General features: G+C 43.0%; 1 protein-coding gene across 1 annotated transcript in view; it reads right to left on the bottom strand.

Annotated features, from left to right (window-relative positions):
- The window catches only part of ubap2a (ubiquitin associated protein 2a), a 108,922-nt gene that overhangs the window by 23,270 nt on the left and 61,382 nt on the right, over positions 1-24,270 (bottom strand). Inside the window, exons 10-14 of the mRNA XM_048611363.1 lie at positions 18,729-18,895; positions 17,903-18,095; positions 12,617-12,647; positions 7,048-7,225; positions 2,477-2,546 (exon numbers count right to left, since the gene is read on the bottom strand). Of these exons, the coding sequence (XP_048467320.1) occupies positions 2,477-2,546; positions 7,048-7,225; positions 12,617-12,647; positions 17,903-18,095; positions 18,729-18,895 (639 nt within the window). The remainder of the gene's footprint in view (positions 1-2,476; positions 2,547-7,047; positions 7,226-12,616; positions 12,648-17,902; positions 18,096-18,728; positions 18,896-24,270) is intronic.

Below are 24,270 nucleotides of genomic sequence, written 5' to 3'. Positions count from 1 at the left end.
TTTAAAACTACCAAGTGCAACGACCCCGTCCTCCTTTCTTACTAATATTCTGCCAAAGTGATCAATCATTAGCTTAAAATTTGAACCAGAAAGTCCATTCACAGTCAAGGTTCTGGCCATCTATGACCTTAATACAGACAAGTGAATCCTGGCATTGACAAACTTGGTCAACAAGTAACTGAAGAGATCCCCCAAAATAGCTATACTTTCTATGGTTTGTATCTGCAGAACTGCAAATGGCATGTAGTCACTGATTTATTCCTTTAGTATCCACTCCAAATTTACATTCTTTAGCATCTGCATCAAACAATCTTTTATCAGAAGTTGAGAAATTACAAAGTGAAACATCAACTCTCTACAGATGCTGCCAGACCTATGAAGTATTTCCAGTGTTTCATTTTTAAGAAATCAAAGGTGACAATATCTCCACTTAGTTAGCCCCCCTTCCAAAAGCTTCCAAGGATTTAGAAAATCTCTCTCAAACACGTTTTCAATGTTTTTTTAAAGCACCAATTCTCAGCTACCAACAATCTTACAGGTTACAAGTTCCAGGTCATGGCCACTAACTGTGTAAAAAAAAAAATAAGCTGCCAATCCCATCTACATTTTTAGCCCAAAACCCTATTCCATTACAGCTACACTAGTGCTTATACCATCAGCTAATGGAATCATGATTTCCTTGATCAATTTTAGTTACACATCCCATAAGCTCAAACTTCAGTCAAATCTACCATCATCTCCCATTGCTCAAAAAGAGAACAATCCAGCTTGTCTAATTCCTTGCCCCCATAATCATTTGGCAAATGTGTGTCCTTGAAAAGAGATCTGTACAACTTTTCTAAAATGTGACAACTAGAACCGGAAACACTGCGGAAGCCGAGCAACGACTTCATTCAAATACTGCATTACTTTTCTGCTTCTGTGCATAATGCCTTCAGTTAATGAAGCCCAGGCAGTATGCACTTTGCTAATTAATCAAAGTCCCCTCTGTTTCACTGAATCACAAACCTATGCACGTGCCTGAAATCCTCTTATTCCTGTTCTTTTTTGGAAATGTGCCATGAAATTGGCTTGACTGTCCCTATTCCTTCTATCAAAATGTATCACCTCATGCTTCTATTAAATTTCATATGATACTTATCTGCCCATCTACTCCATGTCCTTTCATAGTCTATTTGGTATCAATTTTGGTGCCATGTTGAAATTTTAAATTCCAACATTCAAGTAATTCACATACATCAAAACACAGCTGTCCAAGCACTGACCCTTGGCAAGCTGTTTACCATTCTGTTGGGTGAAAAACAACCATTGATTAAATTCTATTGCATCCTTAAGTCCATTTTAATCCAAACTAAGTGAGCTCTTCTCCTATGAGCTTCAACTTTGTCTATCAACCTTTCGTGACACTCTTTCCAATGCTTTCTAAAAAAGGATGTAGACCACATCTGTTGCATTATTTCCCTCAACCTTTGCTATTTCAAAATATTTTAATTAGCTAGGTCAAGCACAAAATCGCATACAATCCTGTGCTGGATAGCCTCGAACCTCGTGAACGTTATCTTTTCTGTTTCTAAAACCTGAATCAGAACTGATGTGAAACTGATTAGCTTGTATTTACTAACAATCTTCCTTTCAATGACAGTCACATTTGCCCTTCAATCCTGTGATGCCCCCTCTGTAAATGAAGGCAAATCAGAAGTTTTTGGCAAGCCTTTCTGAAATCTGCAACATTGTCATTTGGCAATCTTGGGTACAAATCATCAGGACCAGGCTACCTATCAATTTAAGTGTAAAACATCTTTCCAATGCTTCCTGCTCATCAATTCTCCCATCAGTACCTCTTATTTTGTCATTAAGTTTCCTCTATATATACCATTACATAAAATCCTCTTCATTAACCTGATACAAAGTACTTATTTAGATATTCTAGTCTCATTCTGCAACTCTAACCACAAATCTCTCAGTCAATCCCTAATGGGAGCCACCCCACCTCTTATTACCTATTTACTATTAGCATGGTAGGAGATTTCTGGGTTTCCTCCAACATTAACTGCCATTCTGTACTCATTTTCTTTGCCAGTTATATCATCCTCACTTTAACTTGGTTCTCGATTGAAAATTTGCAGATATACATTTACATATCAATATGAAGAAACATTCTGCACCTCCCTCATGAATCAAATTATCCAGGTTTTGGCTCTGCTACCTTTTCACCCGTGTCAGAATACACCTAAACCCGCACTTTCCCTTTAAAACAATACCACCCTTTGTTTAGTTACTATTTTTCCCCCATTCTGGAATTCTATTTTACCCTGGCTCCATTCCTTATTCCATTTTTCAACTTTTCAAACTCAACTCTGCCAAGATTCTGAAGCCCTCTCTCCCACACTGTGTCTCAAACTACCCCATCCCCTGTTAGGAGATAAATGCAATGCTTAAGGGCAACAACAAAAACTCAAATCATTAACATACTTACTGCATTGGGTGAGCTTGTAGACAGAGAAGAGGCAGGAGTAAGGCTGCTGCTTTGGTGGTTTGGCAAGGAACTGCATTAAAAAAGAGGTCCCAATAAATCACTCCCCAAAGTATAATCAAAATCTCAACTGACATCCAATCAGCTCCTTGAGTAAACAATCCTGTGCATAATTTTTTCTTAGACAACAAGGTGCAGGGCTGGATGAACACAGCAGGCCAAGCAGCATCATAGGAGCAGAGAGGCTGACGTTTCGGGCCTAGACCCTTCATCAGAAAAAGGGGGAGGGGAAGGGGGTTTTGAAATAAATAGGGAGAGAGTGGGAGGCGGATAGAAGAGGGATAGAGGAGAGGATAGGTGGAGAGGAAACAAACAGGTCGAAGAGGCGGGGATGGAGCCAGTAAAGGTGAGTGTAGGTAGGGAGTTAGGAAGGGGATAGGTCAGTCCAGGGAGGACGGACAGGTCAAGGGGGCGGGATGAGGTTGGTCGGTAGGAGATGGAGGTGCGGCTTGAGGTGGGAGGAGGGGATAGGTGGGAGGAAGAACAGGTTAGGGAGGCAGGGACGAGCTGGACTGGTTTTGGGATGCGGTAGGGGGAGGGGAGATTTTGAAACTTGTGAAATCCACATTGATACCATTGGGCTGCAGGGTTCCCAAGCGGAATATGAGTTGCTGTTCCTGCAACCTTCGGGTGGCATCGTTGTGGCACTGCAGGAGGCCCAGGATGGACATGTCGTCTGAGGAATGGGAGGGGGAGTTGAAATGGTTCGCGACTGGGAGGTGCAGTTGTTTATTGCGAACCGAGCGTAGGTGTTCTGCAAAGCGGTCCCCGAGTCTCCGCTTGGTTTCCCCGATGTAGAGGAAGCCACACCGGGTACAGCGGATGCAGTATACCACATTGGCAGATGTGCAGGTGAACATCTGCTTGATGTGGAAAGTCTTCTTGGGGCCTGGGATGGGGGTGAGGGAGGAGGTATGGGGGCAGGTGTAGCACTTCCTGCGGTTGCAGGGAAAAGTGCCGGGTGTGGTGGAGCTGGAGGGGAGTGTGGAGCGGACAAGGGAGTCACGGAGAGAGTTGTCCCTCCGGAAAGCAGATAAAGGTGGGGAGGGAAAGATGTCTTTGGTGGTGGGGTCGGATTGCAGATGGCGGAAGTGTCGGAGGATGATGCGTTGGATCCGGAGGTTGGTGGGGTGGTACGTGAGGACGAGGGGGATTCTTTTTTGGTTTTTATTGCGTGGACGGGGTGTGAGGGATGAGGTGCGGGAGATGTGGGAGACACGGTTGAGGGCGTTCTCGACCACCGAGGAGGGGAAGTTACGGTCCTTGAAAAACGAGGACAACTGAGATGTACGGGAGTGGAATGCCTCATCCTGGGAGCAGATGCGGCGGAGGCGAAGGAATTGGGAATAGGGGATAGCATTTTTGCAGGAAGGTGGGTGGGAGGAGGAGTATTCTCGGTAGCTGTGGGAGTCGGTGGGCTTGAAATGAATATCGGTTTCTAGGTGGTTGCCCGATATGGAGACAGAGGGGTCCAGGAAGGCGAGAGAGGTGTTAGAGATGGTCCAGGTAAACTTAAGGTTGGGGTGGAAGGTTTTCTTGTTTTGCAGGAAAACAATGACGCACTGCTTATAATTCTCTCTCATTTAATAAGAGATTACATGTAAAAGTTATCTGCCTTTAAAGTGAGAGAAACAAGAAGCAGAAGGCTAATTTTCTCAGCTCAGGTGAGATATTGAACTATCGATGTACAGCAATGTTCCCATTTGAACTCTTAACCACCGAAAAAAATCCACAATAAGGTACATTGAAATTCAGACAGCAGATACTTCTTCCAAAACATTTTACAAATTGAAGTCTTGCTTTGCTATGATCCCAGTTGATGGTAATACTGGACAAGTCAGATCCCAGAATGAAACCTGGCTTAATAGATCACATTTAAATTTTTTGCTGTTGGTTGACATAAGCAGTCAAACAGTGACACAAAGTGATAGTTCCATACAATGCAAAGAAATTAAAGCTACGATCATGATCCATAGCTCCGGGTTATTGAAAAAACAGGGCCAGTGAAAATTTGGATTTTCAGAATGGATTTGACAAGGTACGATACTTTAGGCTACTTAAGTAAAGAGCCTATGGGATTCGGAGTTTTATATTAGCGTGGATAGAGGATTGATTGACTAACAGTAGACAGACACCAAAAGAACTGCAGATGCTGTAAATCAGAAAAAAAAAAGTAGTTGCTGGAAAAGCTCAACAGGTCTGGCGGCATCTCTGAAGAGAAAGCAGAGTTAACGTTTCAGGCGTTGACTCTGCTTTCTCTTCACAGATGCTGCCAAACCTGCTGAGCTTTTCCAGCAACTTCTGTCTACTGTTGGGGTTGGGAGAAAGGGGACTTTTTAGGATGGCAATCTACATCTAGTAGAATGCCACAGGATCAGTGCTGGGCCACAATTATTTACAGCATGTATTAATAACATGGATGAGGAAAATGAATGTACAATAGCTAAGATTGCAATTGACAAATAGGTGGGAAGGCAAGTGGTATGAATGACAAAGTGTCCGTAGAGAAATACAGACAAGTTAAGCAAGTTGGCAAAAAGCTTGGTAGATGGAATATAATGTGGGAAAATGGGAGGTCATATTTTGGCAGAGAAGATAGAGGAGCTAGCATTATTTAAATGGAGAAAGACTGCAGAAAGCTACAGGAGAGAGATCTGGAACTTCCCTGTGCATAAATCACAAAAAGCCAGCATCCAAATTCAGCAGATAATTGGGAAGCCAAATGGAACATTGGGTGATTCTCGCCCCCCATCACCTCCAAAAAAGGGATGTAATACAAAAATAGGCAAGTCTTGCTAAAACTACACAAGGCATTAGTAGGTCTACAACTTTAACACTGAGCGGTTTTGGGCCCCTTATTTAAGTAAAATATACTGGCATTGGAGGCAGTCTACAGAAGGTTCTCCAGACTGATTCCAGGTATGGAAGGTTAGTATTAAAGGAAAAAAGAGAGGTTGAGCCTGTACTCTCTGCAGTACAAAATGAAAGGTGATCTTATTAAAACATAGATTATTAGGGGACTTTGGCAAGTTAGGTGCAGAAAGGCTGTTTCCCTTTCTAAGAATATGGGGTGGTCTTATTTATGCCTCAACTCCACCTCCTGTCCATTCTCCATTACCCTTCAACACATTATTAATTAGAAAACCTGTCCATCTCCACCTCAAAAATTCACTCAATGACCTGGCATCAAATACACTCTGCAGTAGTGAATTCCAGATTCATGACCCTTTGAGGGAAGTAATTACTCATGTTTTAAACCTGCTGCCCCTTATCCTAAAGCTATGATCTCTTGCCCTAGATCGCCCTACAAGGAAACATCCTTTGCACATCTACTTTGTCGATCTCCTTGAGCATTTTATATACCTCAATCAATTCTGTCATTCTTCTAAACCCCAGAAAGTATAGGCCTAAACTGCTCAATCTCTGCTCCATTTTAAGATAAATAAGGAGGAATTTCTTCTGAGGTTAGTGAATTTCTCAAATGCTTTACTGAGGAAGACTGTAGAGGTTGAGTCATTAATTGAATTCATGGCGGAGATAGATTTTTAAATCAGCAAGAGAATCAAGGGTTATAGGGATAAGGTAAATAGAAAGTATAAAGTAGAATTAAGGATTGAGCCCTGGAGACATTACAGAACCCTTCCAATTTGACCACAAGCAACTTTATTCCAATTACAATGCTGGATAGCCAAAATTCCCCCATAACATTCCCTATTGCACAGCTTTCCTTCACTGATTAAACAATAAGGAACAATGATCCACATGGAAATATATCACTTCTCCAGTGTCACTGGGTCAAAATCCTGGCACTCTCTCCTTAACTGCAATGATCACCAAATTGACTGCAGCAGCTCAAGAGACAGTTCACCACCAACAGCAACAAGGGATAGGTAGTTAATACTGGCCTAAACAGGGAAACATCCCATGAACGAATAAAGGAAACTTCAATTATATAACAGATCCATTACGTATTCATTCCAGTGTATTGAAAAGTACTTTAACCAGATCCCTAAAGCTGGTCTCCTTTGCACAACCACATCTCCTTCCAGTGAAAACAATGTCTGGATTCCAGTCTCACCTCAGATTAAGGTTCAGGTGTGGCCAGGCCAAGTCCTTGCACTATAAATAATGTGTTAACATTACCTAGTACAGTCTGGCAGAGACACGAGGCCAAATGGAAAAAGGTAACAGGTAATGGTTAAATTGAGGGATGCATATAATTCACATATAATTAGTGGGGTGGGAGTTAGCGGCATGAGTTGAAATAAAACGAACTAGAAAATCATATTCCTGGATTCTGCCTAATCAACATTTAACCTCTGTTGTGGGTTCCCATTTAATTTTCTCCTTAATGAGACCCACAACTCTTTAAACAGCATCTCATTCACTCCCCTCCATCCTTCATCCTTCATAAACACTACATCCACGCTAGGGAATGCCTCATGCATTTTGCTTCAATTTATCAAGGTAAACCAGTGTTCCAAGCAAAAATTGACAACTGTTCAGATACCTACGTGCTAAGTTGTGAAAGAGAACTGCTGGACAATTCGATGGCCGGGTTCAGACTTGACAAACTAGCTGAATGTTGTGATACCGTAGGCAGAAGAGAAGCAGTAGACACTCCAGTAGGTAGTGGATTCACACTTGACAAAGATTGCGATTCAGCAGATTTCACAGTGGGACAAATTGTAGCTGGGTGGGGGGGAAGAAAAGAAGTTTCCATCTGTAGTATTTTTTGCCTGCAATTACAAGTTGCTTCACAAAAATTAAAATGTAATTCAAAAATAGTCCTAGTAATCAATAAAATGGTTGCATCTTTTAAAATGACTTGAGAAATAAAAAATATTAAAATCAGTCACAATTACGTTGATAACTGGTCCATTTAAAAAGATCACTAACTACAAGTTAGTTGGGGCGCAGAACGCAAAGTCTAGAAATGTATGAGGGGGGTTCAATTCAGGCATTCAAAATGGCATTGGATGATTATTTGGACAGAAACAGTATGCAAGTGGTGGGGTGCGTGGTAGAAGGAAGGGCAAGAGAAAAAAAGCACCGACTAGTATTAGGTAATAGAGCCAGAGCAGACACGATGGGTTGAAGAGCCTCCTTCTGCACTGTAACCATTTGGTTACACTGTAATCAATCAATAACATAAGCAATCAATTCATTAACTCTCATGAAGCCTGCCCAACTAATTTACTACAGCTACAAAAATAGGCGACAACACATTTTCAAAAACTGAAAATTGCAAGCTACATGCATTTTCATCAAATTATTGGGAGTTTTCAATGTTTTCGTATCCTAGTGATACAATGCCTACAAGATAACATACTCGGTGGCACCCAAAAATGCTTTTCCATGCAACTCCAGACACACAGTAAAGTGGCTGACTCTTAACTGCCCTCTGGGCAATGAGGGATGGGCAATAAATATGGCCTCGCCAGAGATGCCCACATCCAGCAAGTAAAACAAAACATTTCCAGAATCCCACTGCCCTCTGGGCAAAAAATTTTGTTTTCCCACACCCTGCTACCTTCACCTTAAAATTCTGCCCTCTTGACTCTTCAACTAAAGGGAACAACTGCTTCCAACCTAGCTCGTCCATGCCCCTCAATCAGGTCTCCACTCAGCCTTCACTGCTCTAAACAAAACAAATTGCGCTTATCAAGCCTCGTCATAGCTGGAATGCTGTAGCTCAGGTAACATCCTGGTGAATCTCCTCAACAACTCCTCCAGTGCAATCACATCTCTTCTTTCGTTAGGTTACCAGAACTGCACGTAGTACTCCAGCTGTGGCCTAACCAAAGTTTTATACAGCTCTAAAACAGCATCCCTGCTCTTATAATCTACGCCAAAACCAATAGAGGCAAGTGTCCCAATATGCCTTAACAATGCTATTAACCTCCCCTGCCTCCTTCAGGGATCTGTGGCTAAGCAGCCCTAGATATCTGTTCCTCTGAGCGCCCTACAGTCCTACCATTCTTAGTGTCCCTCATCTTGTTATTTCTTCCAAAGTGCATCACCTCACATGTACCAGGACTAAATTCCATCTCTCACTGATCTGCCCACTGACCATCTACCCTTCCTGAAATCCATGACATTCTTCCACACTATTAGCCACCCGGCCAATTTTCATGTCATCAGAAAACTTAAATTATCAAGAATCTATTTATATCAGCCTTAAATATACAACAGGACTCCAGACCTATTCTTTGCCACAGAGAACTCAGGAAGAAATATTCAACCCCTCAAGAAATTCCTCTTCATCTCAGTCTTAAATTAGTACTCTACCATTTGGTCCCAAATTCTCCCATGGCGGGGGAGGGGGGGCGGTGGAGGGAAACAGTATTTAACCCTGTCAAGTCCCGTAATAATCCTACATGTTTCAATGAGATCATCTCTCATTCTTCTAAACACAAGTGCACCGAGCCCCAACCTGCTTAGCATTGACTCAGAAGTTCTCTCTGACAAGCTGTGCCGACCATCCCTGATCAAAATCTTTACTTGGAAAGGCAAGTTAATTCTCTGCTTCAAAATTTTCTCCAATTTTTTCTCAGCACTGATGACAGACTCACTGGTCTGCAATTCCCTATTTTATCTTTAGCACCTTTCTTGAAAGGTGGAACCATATTAGCTGTCCTCCAGTCCTCTGGCACCTTCACTGTTGCCAGACAGGAATTAAAAATTTGGGTCAAAACTTCTCTAATTCTCTCCCTTACCTCCCACAATAGCCTGAGATACAACTGGATCTGGGAATTTGTCCACTAAGTCCACCAAAATCACCAATACCTCCTCAGTCTCAATGGTAACTGTTTAAGGACTCCAACCCCCTTGGAATTCTGTACCTACAAATTTCTTCTCCAAAATGAAGACAGATGTGAAGTACTCATTTAACACCCTGCCAACGTCCTCCAGTTCTTGGCACAGGCCGCCTCCTTGGCTCCCAAAAAGGGCCTCTCCCTGGTTACCCCTTTACACTCCAAATGCTTCTACTGCATAGAAACATGACCTGCTGTGATTTTTCATGACCCTCTTTGCTCTAATTGCTTTAAGTTCTCCCCTGTAGTTTCTGCACACTGACCAGATCCTGTCCAAAAACTTGCCTACGTGCTATCCAAAACAGGTTTTTGCAAACCCTCTTTTTTAACCTTTTCCAAAACTAACTTGAATCTTACTGTATTGCGGCTGTCGTCACCAAAATGTTTCCCCATTGTCACCTCATTATCACCTGTCCAGCTTCACACCCCACAATTAGGTTCAGCACTGTGCAGTTCCTTCTTGAATCTTCTACATGTTGATAATAAAAGTTCTCTTGGATACATTAAGAAATCTTCCCATTCTAAACCCTTTATTTGAGATAATCAAAATGTAATGTTGGAGCAGTTCAAATCCCATCATTGCCCTATTATTTTCACACACCTCAGGTGAATTGTCAACATATTTGATCCTCCATTGCCTGTGGACTATTTGTGGGTCTATAATACACTCCTAGCAATGTGACTGCACAGTTTTTGTTCATTCCTAAACTCTACCCACAAAGCCTCATTTGCACACCCTTCCAAGATATTGTCACTCCTTACTGCAGTCATTGACTCCTTAATGCAACTCCAGCTCCTCTTTCACCTTGCCACCAAGCCTGAAAATCCTGTACTCTGGAATACTGAGTTGCCTGTCATGCCCCTACCTTAACACATCGGATTGCAACAGCATAATTCCACCTATCAAACCATTCCCTTAACTCGTGTCAATTTATAATTCTGCTAATACGAGAGGTTACCCAGCCTTGCCTTAATCCCCCAAAATTCAACATGACTGAATTCCAGTTGTGACTCATTTACTAGAGAATGCTGTGTCCCTGTTGTAATAATGCCTTATAACCCCTTCTCCCACCCAACTAGTTCAAATTTCTCCCAACGGGACTAGAAACACACTCGCAATGTTGAGAGGGGTCACATTGCAGTTCAAGTGGAGACCAGGATGAACAGGAAGGTAATGCGCAAGTCCTGTTCACAAATCAATTGTGATTTTGGCAGCTGATACGGGTGCTGGTTCAAGGGAATGCAGACAGAGACAAGCTTCACAAGCAGCCTGACTCTTTAAAAAAAGGAGGAAGAGGAAACCAGGAGCAATAGTGATAAGGGATTCATTAGCTGTGGAAACAGACAGGCATTTGTGCGGTCACAAATGACTCCAGAATGACAATGTTTCCTCCCTGGAGCCGGTATTAGGGATGTCACTGAAAGACTGCAGGGCATCCCAAAGCACGTGGTGGTCAGCCAAAGATTGCGGTACATGTTGGTACCAAAGTTGAATTGGCAGAAGGGATGAGGTTTTGCTCACAAATTCATGGACCCAGGCAGATTAAGGAGGACCTCAAAAGTTATAAACCTCCAGGGACTGAATAGGCTGTGTTCATTCTCCCCGGAGCAGAGGAGACTGAGGGGAGATTTGATTTAGGGATACAAAATTGAAAACCATAGGTGGGCTAGTTCGAGAGAATCGTTTCCCCGCATCCAAGACAAGTCTAAGACCAGCGATCAAAAGTCTAATGTGAGGAGTAAGTAGTTTAGAGGAATTGGAGGAAAAATGTTTTCACCCAAAAGGGTGGAAGAACTATGGAACATGCTACCTGAGTGGGGGGAGCTGGAGGTAGGCATTCTTGCAACATTTAGACAGCATCTGGGCAAGCACTTAAAATGCCAGGGCATAGTAGGCAATGGACCAAGTGCAGGTAAATGGGATTAGTATAGTTTGGCATTTATTGGTCACCTTAGACATGATTGGCCAAAGGGCTTGTTTCTATGCTGTTTAACTGATTTCCAGTGCCATTTGATGGCAAGTACAGAAATAGGAGACTAGGGCAGAAGAATGCGTGGCTCAAGAGTTGGTGCAGATGGGAGGGTTTTAGATTCTGGATCATCGGGACTGCTTCCTGGTGCTTTGCCAGATGTGCTAAACTTCTCTCTAAACATGCCAGCCATAACACACAGCCTTGCCGATGTGCCAGGTGACTCTCGTCGCCATTTAAGCTTCAAAATCCGAAGCTCAAATTTCGGCAGGTGGAAGGGCTTCCACAAAGAAAGTCAGCTAAGACGGCAGTCGGGTCCATGGCTTCCCACACATGACAAGTCACATTCCACTTGGTTGACTTCACTTGACTTGAACTTAATTTTGTTGACTTTTCTAATACTCAGCCTGAAACATACTCCCCTTATCTTAATCCCACTCTCTTATTAAACTTTGGCCTATTTATCATATTATTCATCCCAGTACGACAAGCTGACATTTTCTCATCCCTGGTGTTTCAGTTAATTCTTTAATAATATACTTTTCTAATTTACTGCTATTTAAAGACAAATGGCTGTTCCTTAACAGCTAATCAACTCACCGCTTTCTTGTGATGTCACTGATTTATTTCCCCCCAATTCAGTTTCAAGCAGCCGAATCTAACTATTGCCTCAGAGTGCCTGGCAAGTATAGGCCTCAGTCCTTCAGCTGCAAATTTATACTCACCTGCTTGATATCTTCCTACACAGCTCCAGTGCTGCCTCCACATCCCTAGTAACAGTAATGTTAGGGGAAAAACTACATAACCTTAAAATGAAAAAGGTCTGGCTATACTTCTGATTTGAAAAATTGTGCTCACTTAAGTTATAAAACTCCACACATACACTCCACTGTTCAAATGGGGCATGGTCACGTATCCTCTCGCACGCACGTACATACTAATTCTGGAAGCCTTTCTTGGCTGACTTAAACAAGAGAACCAATTCCAAGTTGCCAAAGATACTTACACAGAAAAATATTGGCCAAAGACAGAAGTGTTAAATTTGATAGACGTTATTCTTAAACGTGTGCTTGCAATATTTGAGATGTGATCTTATTCAAATACATAAGATGGGTTAACAGAAATGACAATTTTACTAACCCAACAAGAGTGAAGAGGAAGTATTGTTCAAGGTCTCATTTAAAGGGGCTACAGTTTGAGAAATTCATTTTGAACTACCGTTCGACACACAAAGGGAAACCAAAACAAGTAGTATTACAATGTTACAGGTTAATATTCACAATTTTAAAACTCACCTTCAAGTGTCTGTTGTGTCCCAAGGCCATTCTGTAAACAAAAGACAATTGTTTGACTGGTTTTGTACAAATATCTTACATCATGGAACAAACTATTTGCTGCTCATCTAAAAAGGGAAAGCAAAACACTAGATGCTGCCACTCAATGTTTTTCTAAAAAAAAGACAAAACTGTTATGGATCATTGAGGCTACAGAAAAGATCGGATACATATCAATTTGACTTCCTAAAGCAGTTAAAAAGTAAGCTTCATACAGCATAGAGCAGGGAGGAAGTGGTCGAGCGAGGGAACTGTGGTTTACTAAAGAAGTTGAATCTCTTGTCAAGAGGAAGAAGGAGGCTTATGTAGAGATGAGGCGTGAAGGCTCAGTTAGGGCGCTTGAGAGTTACAAGTTAGCCAGGAAGGACCTAAAGAGAGAGCTAAGAAGAGCCAGGAAGGGACATGAGAAGTCTTTAGCAGGTAGGATCAAGGAAAACCCGAAAGCTTTCTATAGGTATGTCAGGAATAAAAGAATGACTAGAGTAAGATTAGGGCCAGTCAAGGACAGTCATGGGAAGTTGTGCGTGGAGTCCAAAGAGATAGGAGAGGCGCTAAATGAATATTTTTCATCAGTATTCACACAGGAAAAAGACAATGTTGTCGAGGAGAATACTGAGATACAGGCTATTAGACTAGACGGGATTGAGGTTCATAAGGAGGAGGTGTTAGCAATTCTGGAAAGTGTGAAAATAGATAAGTCCCCTGGGCCGGATGGGATTTATCCTAGGATTCTCTGGGAAGCTAGGGAGGAGATTGAAGAGCCTTTGGCTTTGATCTTTATGTCGTCATTGTCTACAGGAATAGTGCCAGAAGACTGGAGGATAGCAAATGTTATCCCCTTGTTCAAGAAGGGGAGTAGAGACAACCCTGGTAATTATAGACCAGTGAGCCTCACTTCGGTTGTGGGTAAAGTGTTGGAAAGGATTATAAGAAATAGGATTTATAATCATCTAGAAAGGAATAATTTGATTAGGGATAGTCAACATGGTTTTGTGAAGAGGAGGTCATGCCTCACAAACCTTATTGAGTTCTTCGAGAAGGTGACCAAATAGGTAGATGAGGGTAAAGTGGTTGATGTGGTATATATGGATTTCAGTAAAGTGTTTGATAAAGGTTCCCCACGGTAGGCTATTGCAGAAAATACGGAGGCATGGGATTAAAGGTGATTTAGCGGTTTGGATCAAAAATTGGCTAGCTGTAAGAAGACAGAGGGTAGTGGTTGATGGGAAATGTTCATCCTGGAGTTCAGTTACTAGTGGTGTACCGCAAGGATCTGTTTTTGGGCCACTGCTGTTTGTCATTTTCATAAATGACCTGGATGAGGGCGTAGAAGGATGGGTTAGTAAACTTGCAGATGACACTAAAGTCAGTGGAGTTGTGGATAGTGCGGAAGGATGTTGCAGGTTACGGAGGGACATAGATAAGTTGCAGAGCTGGGCTGAGAGGTGGCAAATGGAGTTTAATGCGGAAAAGTGTGAGGTGATTCACTTTGGAAGGAGTAACAGGAATACAGAGTACTGGGCTAATGGTAAGATTCTTGGTAGTGTGGATGAGCAGGGAGATCTCGGTGGTCATGTGCATCAATCCCTGAAAGTTGCCACCCAGGTTGCTAGGGTTGTCAAGAAGGCGTACAGTATGTTAGGTTTTATTGGTAGAGGGATTGAGTTTCAGAGCCACGAGGTCGTGTTGCAGCTGTACAAAACTCTGGCGCGGCCGCACTTGGCGTATTGCATACAGTTCTGGTCACCGCATTATAGGAAGGATGTGGAAGCATTGGAAAGAGTGCAGAGGAGATTTACCAGGACGTTGCCTGGTATGGAGGGAAGTCTTATGAGGAAAGGCTGAGGGTATTGAGGCTGTTTTCGTTAGAGAGAAGAAGGTTAAGAGGTGACTTAATAGAGACATACAAGATGATCAGAGGATTAGATAGGGTGGACAGCGAGAGCTTTTTTCCCTCAGATGGTGATGGCTAGCACGAAGGGACATAGTTTTAAATTGAGGGGTGATAGATATAGGACAGATGTCAGAGGTAGGTTCTTTACTCAGAGTAGTAAGGACGTGGAATGCCCTGCCTGCAACAGTAGTAGACTCGCCAACTTTAAGGGCATTTAAATGGTCATTGGATAAACATATGGATGATAATGGAATAGTGTAGGTTAGATGGGCTTCAGATTGGTTTCACACGTCGGCGCAACATCGAGGGCCGAAGGGCCTGCACTGCGCTGTAATGTTCTATGTTCTTTTTGAAAACAGGATTTTTATAATTCAGCTTGAAGACAATGCAAATATGAGGTGGAGGCACAGGGGGGCAGCAGGACAACTGCAGGTTGTTTAACCTGAGGGTCACTGCACCTGAGCAAGGGGAGAGGCTGAGGAGAGTCTTTAGATTGTAACCTCAGCCAGTGCCTGAATTGAACCCCTGCCATTGGCATCACTCTGCAATGCAAGCCAATTGTCCAGTTACCTAAGCTGACAGATCCCCCACCCCACTATAAAGATTCGTAGGAGTTCAATTCATAGCCACAGAGTAGACTCCATTTGCAAAGAGAAAGAAGTCTAAATAAACAAATGAACCTAGTTCCAAGCAAAAATTTGTAAGATTTGCTAACTTGTTCAATGACTGCACTACAGTAAAGGGAATTCCAAGTTACTGATGAGAATGGAAGGACAAATCCAGCTATACCAAGGTTGATCGAGAAGCAGATTACTGGTATAATCGTTGTAAAATAACGTTCATGAGTTGTGTGCATCACTGGCTAACCTTGCACGTATTACCCCTCCCAAATTGCCGGCAGTCAGCTGCCTTCTTGAGCTACTGCAGTCCTGGAATTTTAGGGACATTTGCTGATAGAGATTTTGACAGCAGTGATGGACTTGTGATGTAGTTTCAAATCAGCTTGCAGCATAAAACTTTCAGGTGATAGCATCTCTACACATCTGCTGCCCTTGTCCTTCAAGTTGGTGGAATTTCTGTGATGTGATGTGGAGGTGCTGGTGTTGGACTGGGTTGGACAGGATCAAAACAAAATCAAACACCAGGTTACAGTCCAACAGGTTTACTTGAAAACACAAGCTTTCAGAGCATATCCCCTTCAACAGGTGAAGTGAGAAAGAAGCACACAGAGCACAGAATTTACAAGTAAAAGATCAAAGGGTCACACCAACGAGGAGGTACTAAATGAACCTAAGATGCTGTTAAATCTTTAATCAATTAAAACCTTCTCACTGATTAACGTGTGTATGTAAATCCCCGAATTTCTTTGGGTCACTGCCCTGAGAGAACTAAAAGTTTTATCATTGTAAAGTGACATTTCAGCTGAGACAATGTATGTTAGGTGTAAGGACTTGTTTTGAATCTGGTGTGTTTCAGTTTGGAGTCAAACTGGTTTCTAAGGTTCTAGTTTCTAGTTTTGGAAAGAGCTTTTGGAGGAGTGTTGGTGAGTTACTGCACTGCACCTTGTAGACAGTACACACTGCTGACACTGCATCAGTGAAGGTTGAACATGGTAGATGGGGTGCCAATCAAGCAGGCTATTTTGTCCTGCATGATGCCAAGTATATATGATGCTGCTTGGCCTGCTGTGTTCGTTCAGCTCTACACCTTGTTATCTCATCTCACAGCCAACCTTTTTTTAATATATTAACTTGTGGGACACAAGTATCACTAGCGGGCCTGCACATTAACTGCTTGTCTGTAGCTGGCCTTCTAAAGGTAATGATCTGCTGTCTTGACTCACTGCAGTCCATGTACTGTAGGTAGGTAGGTAAGTTCACAACACTGTTAGGGAGAGATTTCCAGGATTTTGATCAAATGACTTAAGGAAGGGCAATATATTTCCAAGTCAGAACGTGCTTCTCATTTCTCATTTTAGGAACATATTTGCCTTGAAAGGTTAACCTTGCTCACTACTTTTCTGACTTGTCTGTTTCCTAGTCCACTTACGCTTCCAAAGTCCTGTATCATCTTCCGTACAAGACTGAATGTAACATTTGTTGAGAACTTGGCATGTGATAGCATAGTTTTCATTTCCAGCTTGTCCAAGTGTTAGGAATACACTTTTTATTTTTAAGAAGAACTATGAGGAACTTGAATAAGGAACTGTTTAGACATCATGGATTGAAAGGGTTTGAAGGACACGATTTCTTGGGGTTGTATTCAGCAGTAATTACTGAAGTCAAAAGTTTAATGTGGGTTCTTAGCACTTGATGTTTAACTGGAAGTCAAGTAACCTTGAATAGCAGACAAGCAAAGCTATTAAGAGAAAAAGATGCATTTTTATGGTTTTCATTATGGATAGACCGACTTGGGGGGGGGGGGGGGCCTGTGCTCAAGGCCACCTAGCAACAGCCTCTGAACGAGAACTGCAGTTTCAGAACACTACCTAAAGGTGCATCAGGTGAAAAAACAAATCTCCAAGAGCTTGGTCTTAAAGATGAATTGGAGATTGCTCCTGAAAAGAAGAAAACTTTACAGCATGACAAATTACAGATCGCATCTTCTAGGAACCTGAGAAATCAGGTCCAGAAAGCAGTATCTTTAACTTACTCAAATTGAAAACTTAAGTGTTACTTTCATTCAAAAGCCAAGATCGAGCCAACCTTCCATCTGAACAAGTCTGGCTTGAAGATCTCATTGATTCTCTAGTGGTCAGCATGTCAGTCTCTGACAGGAAAATTGACTGGACCTAAAGAAGTCTTTTCACTTCAAAATCCTTTGAATTTGGATGCGTGGCCCACTGGAGTGTGTTGTTCCCACTTACCTTCCCTTCAAAACCCACAACTCTACAGATTTGTAATGGCTTATCTGTTTGTGCGAATGAGTGCATTAGTATAACTGAACTAATAGTCAGTTTTTCCACTTCTTATGGTTGTTAGAACATGTTGCTTTACATTTAAGAAAGTTTATTGAAGGAACTTGGTAAAAACGTGGAACCTGTATCCTAGGTAAGAATTATGAGAGACAAACTGAGTATTCAGGTGGTCAAATTAAACTTTTACATTACTCCTTCACAAGCCGTGTGCAAGTAGTGAGGTTTGATTACCAAAGCACTCCTCCACTTAGAACCATATCACAGGAAACTGTTGTGTAACCTCCCACATTGCACTACTTAAGATACAAGCCATCTTCATGCCTATACCCTCTCCTCCCCATCCCCAAGGCGGCATTTCTCTCCTTAACCATAAGCTTAACAGGCCTTAGGAAAATATGAATGAAAAATTTTATTTCAAAGAAATTCATTCAGTCACCTGTGAGGAAGCTTCCTTTTGAGATGATGAACTAAGGGAGTTCTGGTAAGATATTCCATGCGCTGAACTCTGATCAACTGTTGAAGTCACTGGAGTAATCTGAGCAGTTGTTGAGCTGCAAGAGCTGATGGAAGATGGATCTGTTGATTCTTGAACTGCACTTGATATTGACAAAAACTGTGACATCGAATCACTAAATTATGGAATGAAATTCAATGTTGCACATTAGCGACTGAAGATAAACTTGTATAAACATATCCATTCCTAAAAAGGTAATTTGGTATTTTATCAACTTAATTGCAATTGCTGACAAAGGTAGTATGCTGAAACTTGTGTCTTGCACTTAAAATTTCCAAGGGAGCAACAAATTATACCGTACGAGTGAAAGGACATTAATTACTTGTATTCTCCATGGCAACACACTCAAGCAGAATAAGTTTTTTGACCTCTTTGAAATAGGACATTGTTTTGTAATCACGAAGGCAAACAAAGATTTCAGAACCTGGTTTTCAGAGATGGAAATGCTATACTGTCAAGCAATTGCAATTCATTATTAGGTCAAAAGATACTTAAGAATAAACAACTGCAATTTTTTTTAAAAAAGATCACTTTCTCCCAATTGCTTTTCTTCCACATTTTTAGGTTTCTCTCACCTTAGCAAACCTGTTAGAGAGAGGGCACTGATAGGAGATACTAGAATGCAGCTTGCACTTTTTAAAATCTACTTCTTCTTTGTTACTGGGAAGCATCCAAAATGGTTAGCAAAGCTGATGCTGCAAATCACTGTCGGTGGAGGCTGGAGAAGGACAAAACAGTTTTATCTTACCTTACAGAATTTGAGAACAAGTGACTTTGTGCCTGGTTGATGGTCTCCTTGCTTCCTGTTCCAAATTCAGACAGAGATGGTTCTGATCCAAACTCTAAGGCTCCAAACTGAACATTCAATTCAGAGACATTAATTGACCCTGGCATTTCAACAGCAGATGCAGGAATCTAAATGGAAAGAAAACGTTGGGTTTTTTAAGCAAGTGCTTGGGATCAAAGATGACATTCCTACGGTCAGCAATTGTAACTTTGACAGTTCATTGCTGGACACAGAGTCAAGCCCACACAAGATACCACTCAGCACTGCAGGATGGGCTCTTTGGAAAGAGGACAAGTTACATACGTGCATGTGCCCACACTTGTGTTTTTTGGGGTGGGGATGGAGAGAAGAGTCTTCAAGTGGTGTTGCAGCAAACTTCAAACCATAATATGGAGTCAGTGAAGAAAGAAAGTGGCTTATACACATGCCTCCTCCATCAGGAACAGCATCCTTCAATCATCTCCAGGAGGCAATCACCTGATCTTGCTTTGAGATCACGAAATAAATTCTTAAATATTCAGGTGCTTACTTCATACATTTGTCTATTTTGAAATTAAAATGCTGAATGCTAGGAGACAAAAGAATGTTAAACCAAAACACTGTTGAAATGAGACGACATACTAGTCTACTACTTCCAGACTCATATACATTTGAATAGTAACAGGAATTGAGGTAAGACTGGTATTTTTAAGCTGTGACGTAACTTCAATCATAAAGGCCATGTGAAGTCCAAGAAAGAATCCATAGAGGAATATTTTCAACACCACATTTTTGTTGCTTCAAATCACTAAATACTGAACCCTCACGTGGTAATGTTTTATTTGATCAAGGGTGGAGTGAAGATCTATTAAAAACCAGCTGAAGACAGTCTGAACTGCTGTTTTATATTCAAACACAAGGCCATTAACAGAAGATAGATCACCACACAGTGTATATTTTTTTCTGGATATTGACCAATCTGCTGTGTACCAAGCAACTTCATTTCAGGTTCAGTTACCATCATCCCCTTCAGATTCAGCACATGCTAATACAAAACAATCAGGAACTTCATGTGGAACATTTTGGATATGCAAAAGTATGTAACCATTCTGGGCACAAAGGAGCAGACGGATGTTCAAGAATACTGTTGATGTGAAGGTTTCCTGCACTTAGAACAATTTTTCAACTGCAAACCATTATTCCCAGTTCAAATTAGAGGCAAGTAAAAGACATGATGAGAATGTGGAACTAATTGTCACAGGGAGTAGTTGAAGTGAACAGTATAGATGCATTTAAGCAGAAGCTTGACAAACAAAGAAGGAAAATAACACCATGATGCATAGATTTAGATTTTGATGAAGGAAGCTTGAGCAGAGCACCAACACCAGCACAGACTGGTTAGGATATGTAGCACAGAAACTGGCCAATGTAATTTTGTTTTTATATAATGTACTCAAGAGACGCAGGTGTTGCTTAGCCGTACATACTGCCAAAAGGTACTGTTCAGCGACCTTCTTAAACCACTGTAATCTGTGCGCTATAGGTAGATCTGCAATGTACTGGGAACGAACTCGAAGATTTTGGCAAGCATCATATATTTCCAAGTCAGGACAGCGAATGGTTTTGACAGAAACTTGCAAGTGGTGTTCTAGGAGTTCAAGGCAGTGCCCTGTTGGATAGTATCTGCCTGCCCTTATCCTTCCAGGTGTAGTGGTTGCAGGTTTGGGAAGGTGCTGTCTAAGGACCTTTATGCAGTGCATTTTGTAGATGGTACATACTGCTGCTACTGAGCAACGGAGGAGCGCTGAAATGGTTCCTAGCGCCTGACCTGCTCTTGGAGCCACTATGTCTCATCCAGTTAAGTATCTGGTCAATGATTACATCAAGGATGCTGATCCCAAGGAAGTGGGAATTCAATGATGGTCATACCAACGAACATCAAGGGCCAACTGTCTGGCATTTGTGGGGCATAACTGTTGTTATTTGTCACTAATCAGCTCAAGCCTGGATTTTCCAGGGCTTGCTTCTAGTCCATTTGGAAAAGGACTGCTTCAGTATCTGAAGAATCAATGATGCTGAACATTGTGCAGTGAATCTCCCCAGTTCTGACCTTAGGATGGAAGGAAGGTCAGTGCTTAAGCAGCTGAAGATGGCTGGATCTGGCACACCACCCTGAAGAACTCCTGCAGTGATGCCCTGGAGCCAAGATGACTGACCAACAACCACAACCATCTTCCTTCGCGCTAGGTATGACTCCTATCAGAGAGTTTCTTTCTTCACCCCCACCTTCCTAGTTTCCCTTTGAGTCCAGTTTTGCCAGGGATCCTTGATTCCACACAATAAAATCAAGACTTGATATCAAGGACTGTCACCCTCACAACTGGAATGCAACTGTTTTGTCCATGATTGAATCAAGTCTGTAATGAAGGCCAGGAGCTGAGGCCCTTGCAGACCCCAAACCAGTTGTCAATGTAGGTTATTATTGAGCAGGTGCTGCCCCATAACACTGCTGACCTTCCATCACTTTACTAATGATCGAGTGCAGACTGATGGGACAGTACTCGGCCAGGTTGAATTTGTCCTGCTATGCGTACACAGGACATAGCTACACAATTTTCCATATTATCAGGTAGATACCAATACTGTAGATGTACTGAAGAAGGGTAATAACCGAAACGGTGACTGCTCCTTTTCTCCAGATGCTGCCCAGCTTGCTGTGTTCTTCCAGTCTCTGTCTGTCTATCTACCTCTGTAGCTGTACTAAAACAGGTTGGCTTGAGATGTGGCTAGTTTCAGAGCGCAAGTCTTTAGTATTATTGCCAGAATATCATCTGGGCCCATATCCTTTGCAGTATTCAGTGCATGCAGCAGTTTTTTGATGTCGCATGGAGTGAATCAAACTGACTAAAGACTGACACGAGTTGCTGGGACCCTCTACAAGAGGCAGAGATGGATCATCCACTCAGCACCTCGGATGAAGATTGCCACCAATGCTTCAGCCTCATCTTATGCACTGATGTCCTGGGCTCTTTCATCATTCAGAATGGGGATATTCGTGCAGCCTTCTCCTCCAATGAGGTGTTTGATTGTCCACCAGCATTTGTGACTTGATGTGGCAGGTCTGTATGCTTAGATTTGATCCTTTGGTTGTGGAATCAGTTAGATCTGTCTTTCGCTTGCTGCTTATCCTGTTTGGTAACCAAATAGAAACCAAAAGAACTGCGGATGCTGCAAATCAGGAACAAAAACAAAGTCGCTGGAAAAGGTCAGCAGGTCTGGCAGCACCTGTGAAGGAAAAAACCGTTAACGTTTTGGGTCCGTGTTCTGAGGAAGGGTCACCGGACCTGAAACAGTAGCTCTGTTTTTTCCTTCACAGATGCTGCCAGACCTGTGGTAACCAAAGAGTCCTGTTATACCGGGTTAATACGTCATTTTTAGATATGCCTGGTAATGTTCCTGGCATGCCCTTTTACACTTTCCATTGAAGAGGGTTGATCCTGTCTTGATAATAATGACCAAATGGGAGATGTGCCTGACCACGAGGGTGCTGATTGTGTTGAGAGTGGTTCTGCTAAAAGCCCACTGTGCCTCATTGATTCCCAGTCTTGAGTTGCTAGATCTGTTCAAAATCTATCACCATTTAGTACCGTTATAGTGCCATAAAACATGATGCAAGGTATTATCGACATTAGGGATCAAATTCGTCTCCATCACAACCATGCAGTGACCACGGTTACCAATACAGTCACAATCTACCACAAGCAGATTGGCAAGGATGAGATCAAATATGTTTTTCCCTCACCACCTGTCACAGACCGAGTCTAACCAGCTATGCCCTTTAGACCCAAACAGTGCGATCAGCAGCGCTGCTGGCCAAACTATTCTTGGGGAACACTGAAATCTTTCGCCCAGAATATTTTCTACATGCTTGCCATCCTCCAAGCATTGTTCAACATGTAGAAGCAGAATCATCAGCTGAGGTAAATGGTAATCAGCAGGATATATCTTTGTCTATGGTTGACCTGACACCATGAGATTTCATGGTTCTGAAGTCCCAGAACTCCCACAGCAACTCCATTCCACTGAAGTGCAGAGCGAGATGAACACAGCAGGCCAAGCAGCATCACAGGAGCAGAAAGGCTGACGTTTCGGGCCGAGACCCTTCTTCAGAAATGGGGGAGGGGAAGGGGGTTCCGAAATAAATAGGGAGAGAGGGGGAGGCAGAAAGAAGACGGATAGAGGAGAAGATAGGTGGAGAGGAAACAGACAGGTCGAAGAGGCGGGGATGGAGCCAGTAAAGGCGAGTGCAGATGGGGAGGTAGGGAGGAGATCGGTCAGTCCAGGGAGGACGGACAGGTCAAGGGGGCAGGATGAGGTTAAAAGGTAGGAAATGGGGGTGCGGCTTGGGGGGGGGGGGGGGGGATAGGTGGGAGGAAGAACAGGTTAGGGAGGCGGGGACAAGCTGGGCTGGTTTTGGGATGCGGTAGGGGGAGGGGAGATTTTGAAGCTTGTGAAATCCACATTGATACCATTCGGCTGCAGGGCTCCCAAGCGGAATATGAATTGCTGTTCCTGAAACCTTCGGGTGGCATCGTTGTGGCACTGCAGGAGGCCCAGGATGGACATGTCGTCTGAGGAATGGGAGGGGGAGTTGAAATGGTTCGCGACTGGGATGTGCAGTTGTTTATTGCGAACCGAGCATAGGTCCCCGAGCCTCCGCTTAGTTTCCCCGATGTAGAGGAGGCCACAACGGGTACAGCGGAAGCAGTATACCACATTGGCAGATGTGCAGGTGAACATCTGCTTGATGTGGAAAGTTTTCTTGGGGCCTGGGATGGGGGTGAGGGAGGAGGTATGGGAGCAGGTGTAGCACTTCCAGCGGTTGCAGGGAAAAGTGCCGGGTGTGGTGGGGCTGGAGGGGAGTGTGGAGCGGACAAGGGAGTCACGGAGAAAGTGGTCCCTCCGGAACGCAGATAAGGGTGGGGAGGGAAAGATGTCTTTGGTGGTGGGGTCGGATTGTAAATGGTGGAAGTGTCGGAGGATGATGCGTTGGATCCGGAGGTTGGTGGGGTGGTACGCGAGGACGAGGGGGATTCTTTTTTGGTTGTTATTGCGGGGATGGGGTGTGAGGGATGAGTTGCGGAAAATGTGGGAGACACGGTTGAGGGCGTTCTTTACCACTGGTTGTGGGGGGGAGAGGAGTTGCGGTCCTTGAAAAACGACATCTGAGATGTATGGGAGTGGAATGCCTCATCCTGCGAGCAGATATGGCGGAGGCGAAGGAGTTGGGAATAGGGGATGGCATTTTTGCAGGAAGGTGGGTGGGAGGAGGTGTATTCTAGGTAGCTGTGGGAGTCGGTGGGCTTGAAATGGATATCGGTTTCTAGGTGGTTGCCCGAGATGGAGACAGAGAGGTCCAGGAAGGAGAGAGAGGTATTAGAGATGGTCCAGGTGAACTTAAGGTTGGGGTGGAAGGTGTTGGTGAAGTGGATGAACTGTTCGAGCTCCTCGTGGGAGCACGAGG

Source organism: Rhincodon typus, chromosome 1 (assembly GCF_021869965.1).
Source record: "Rhincodon typus isolate 14 chromosome 1, sRhiTyp1.1, whole genome shotgun sequence".
Classification (NCBI taxonomy): domain Eukaryota; kingdom Metazoa; phylum Chordata; class Chondrichthyes; order Orectolobiformes; family Rhincodontidae; genus Rhincodon; species Rhincodon typus.
This window is presented reverse-complemented; position numbering and strand designations above follow the sequence as displayed.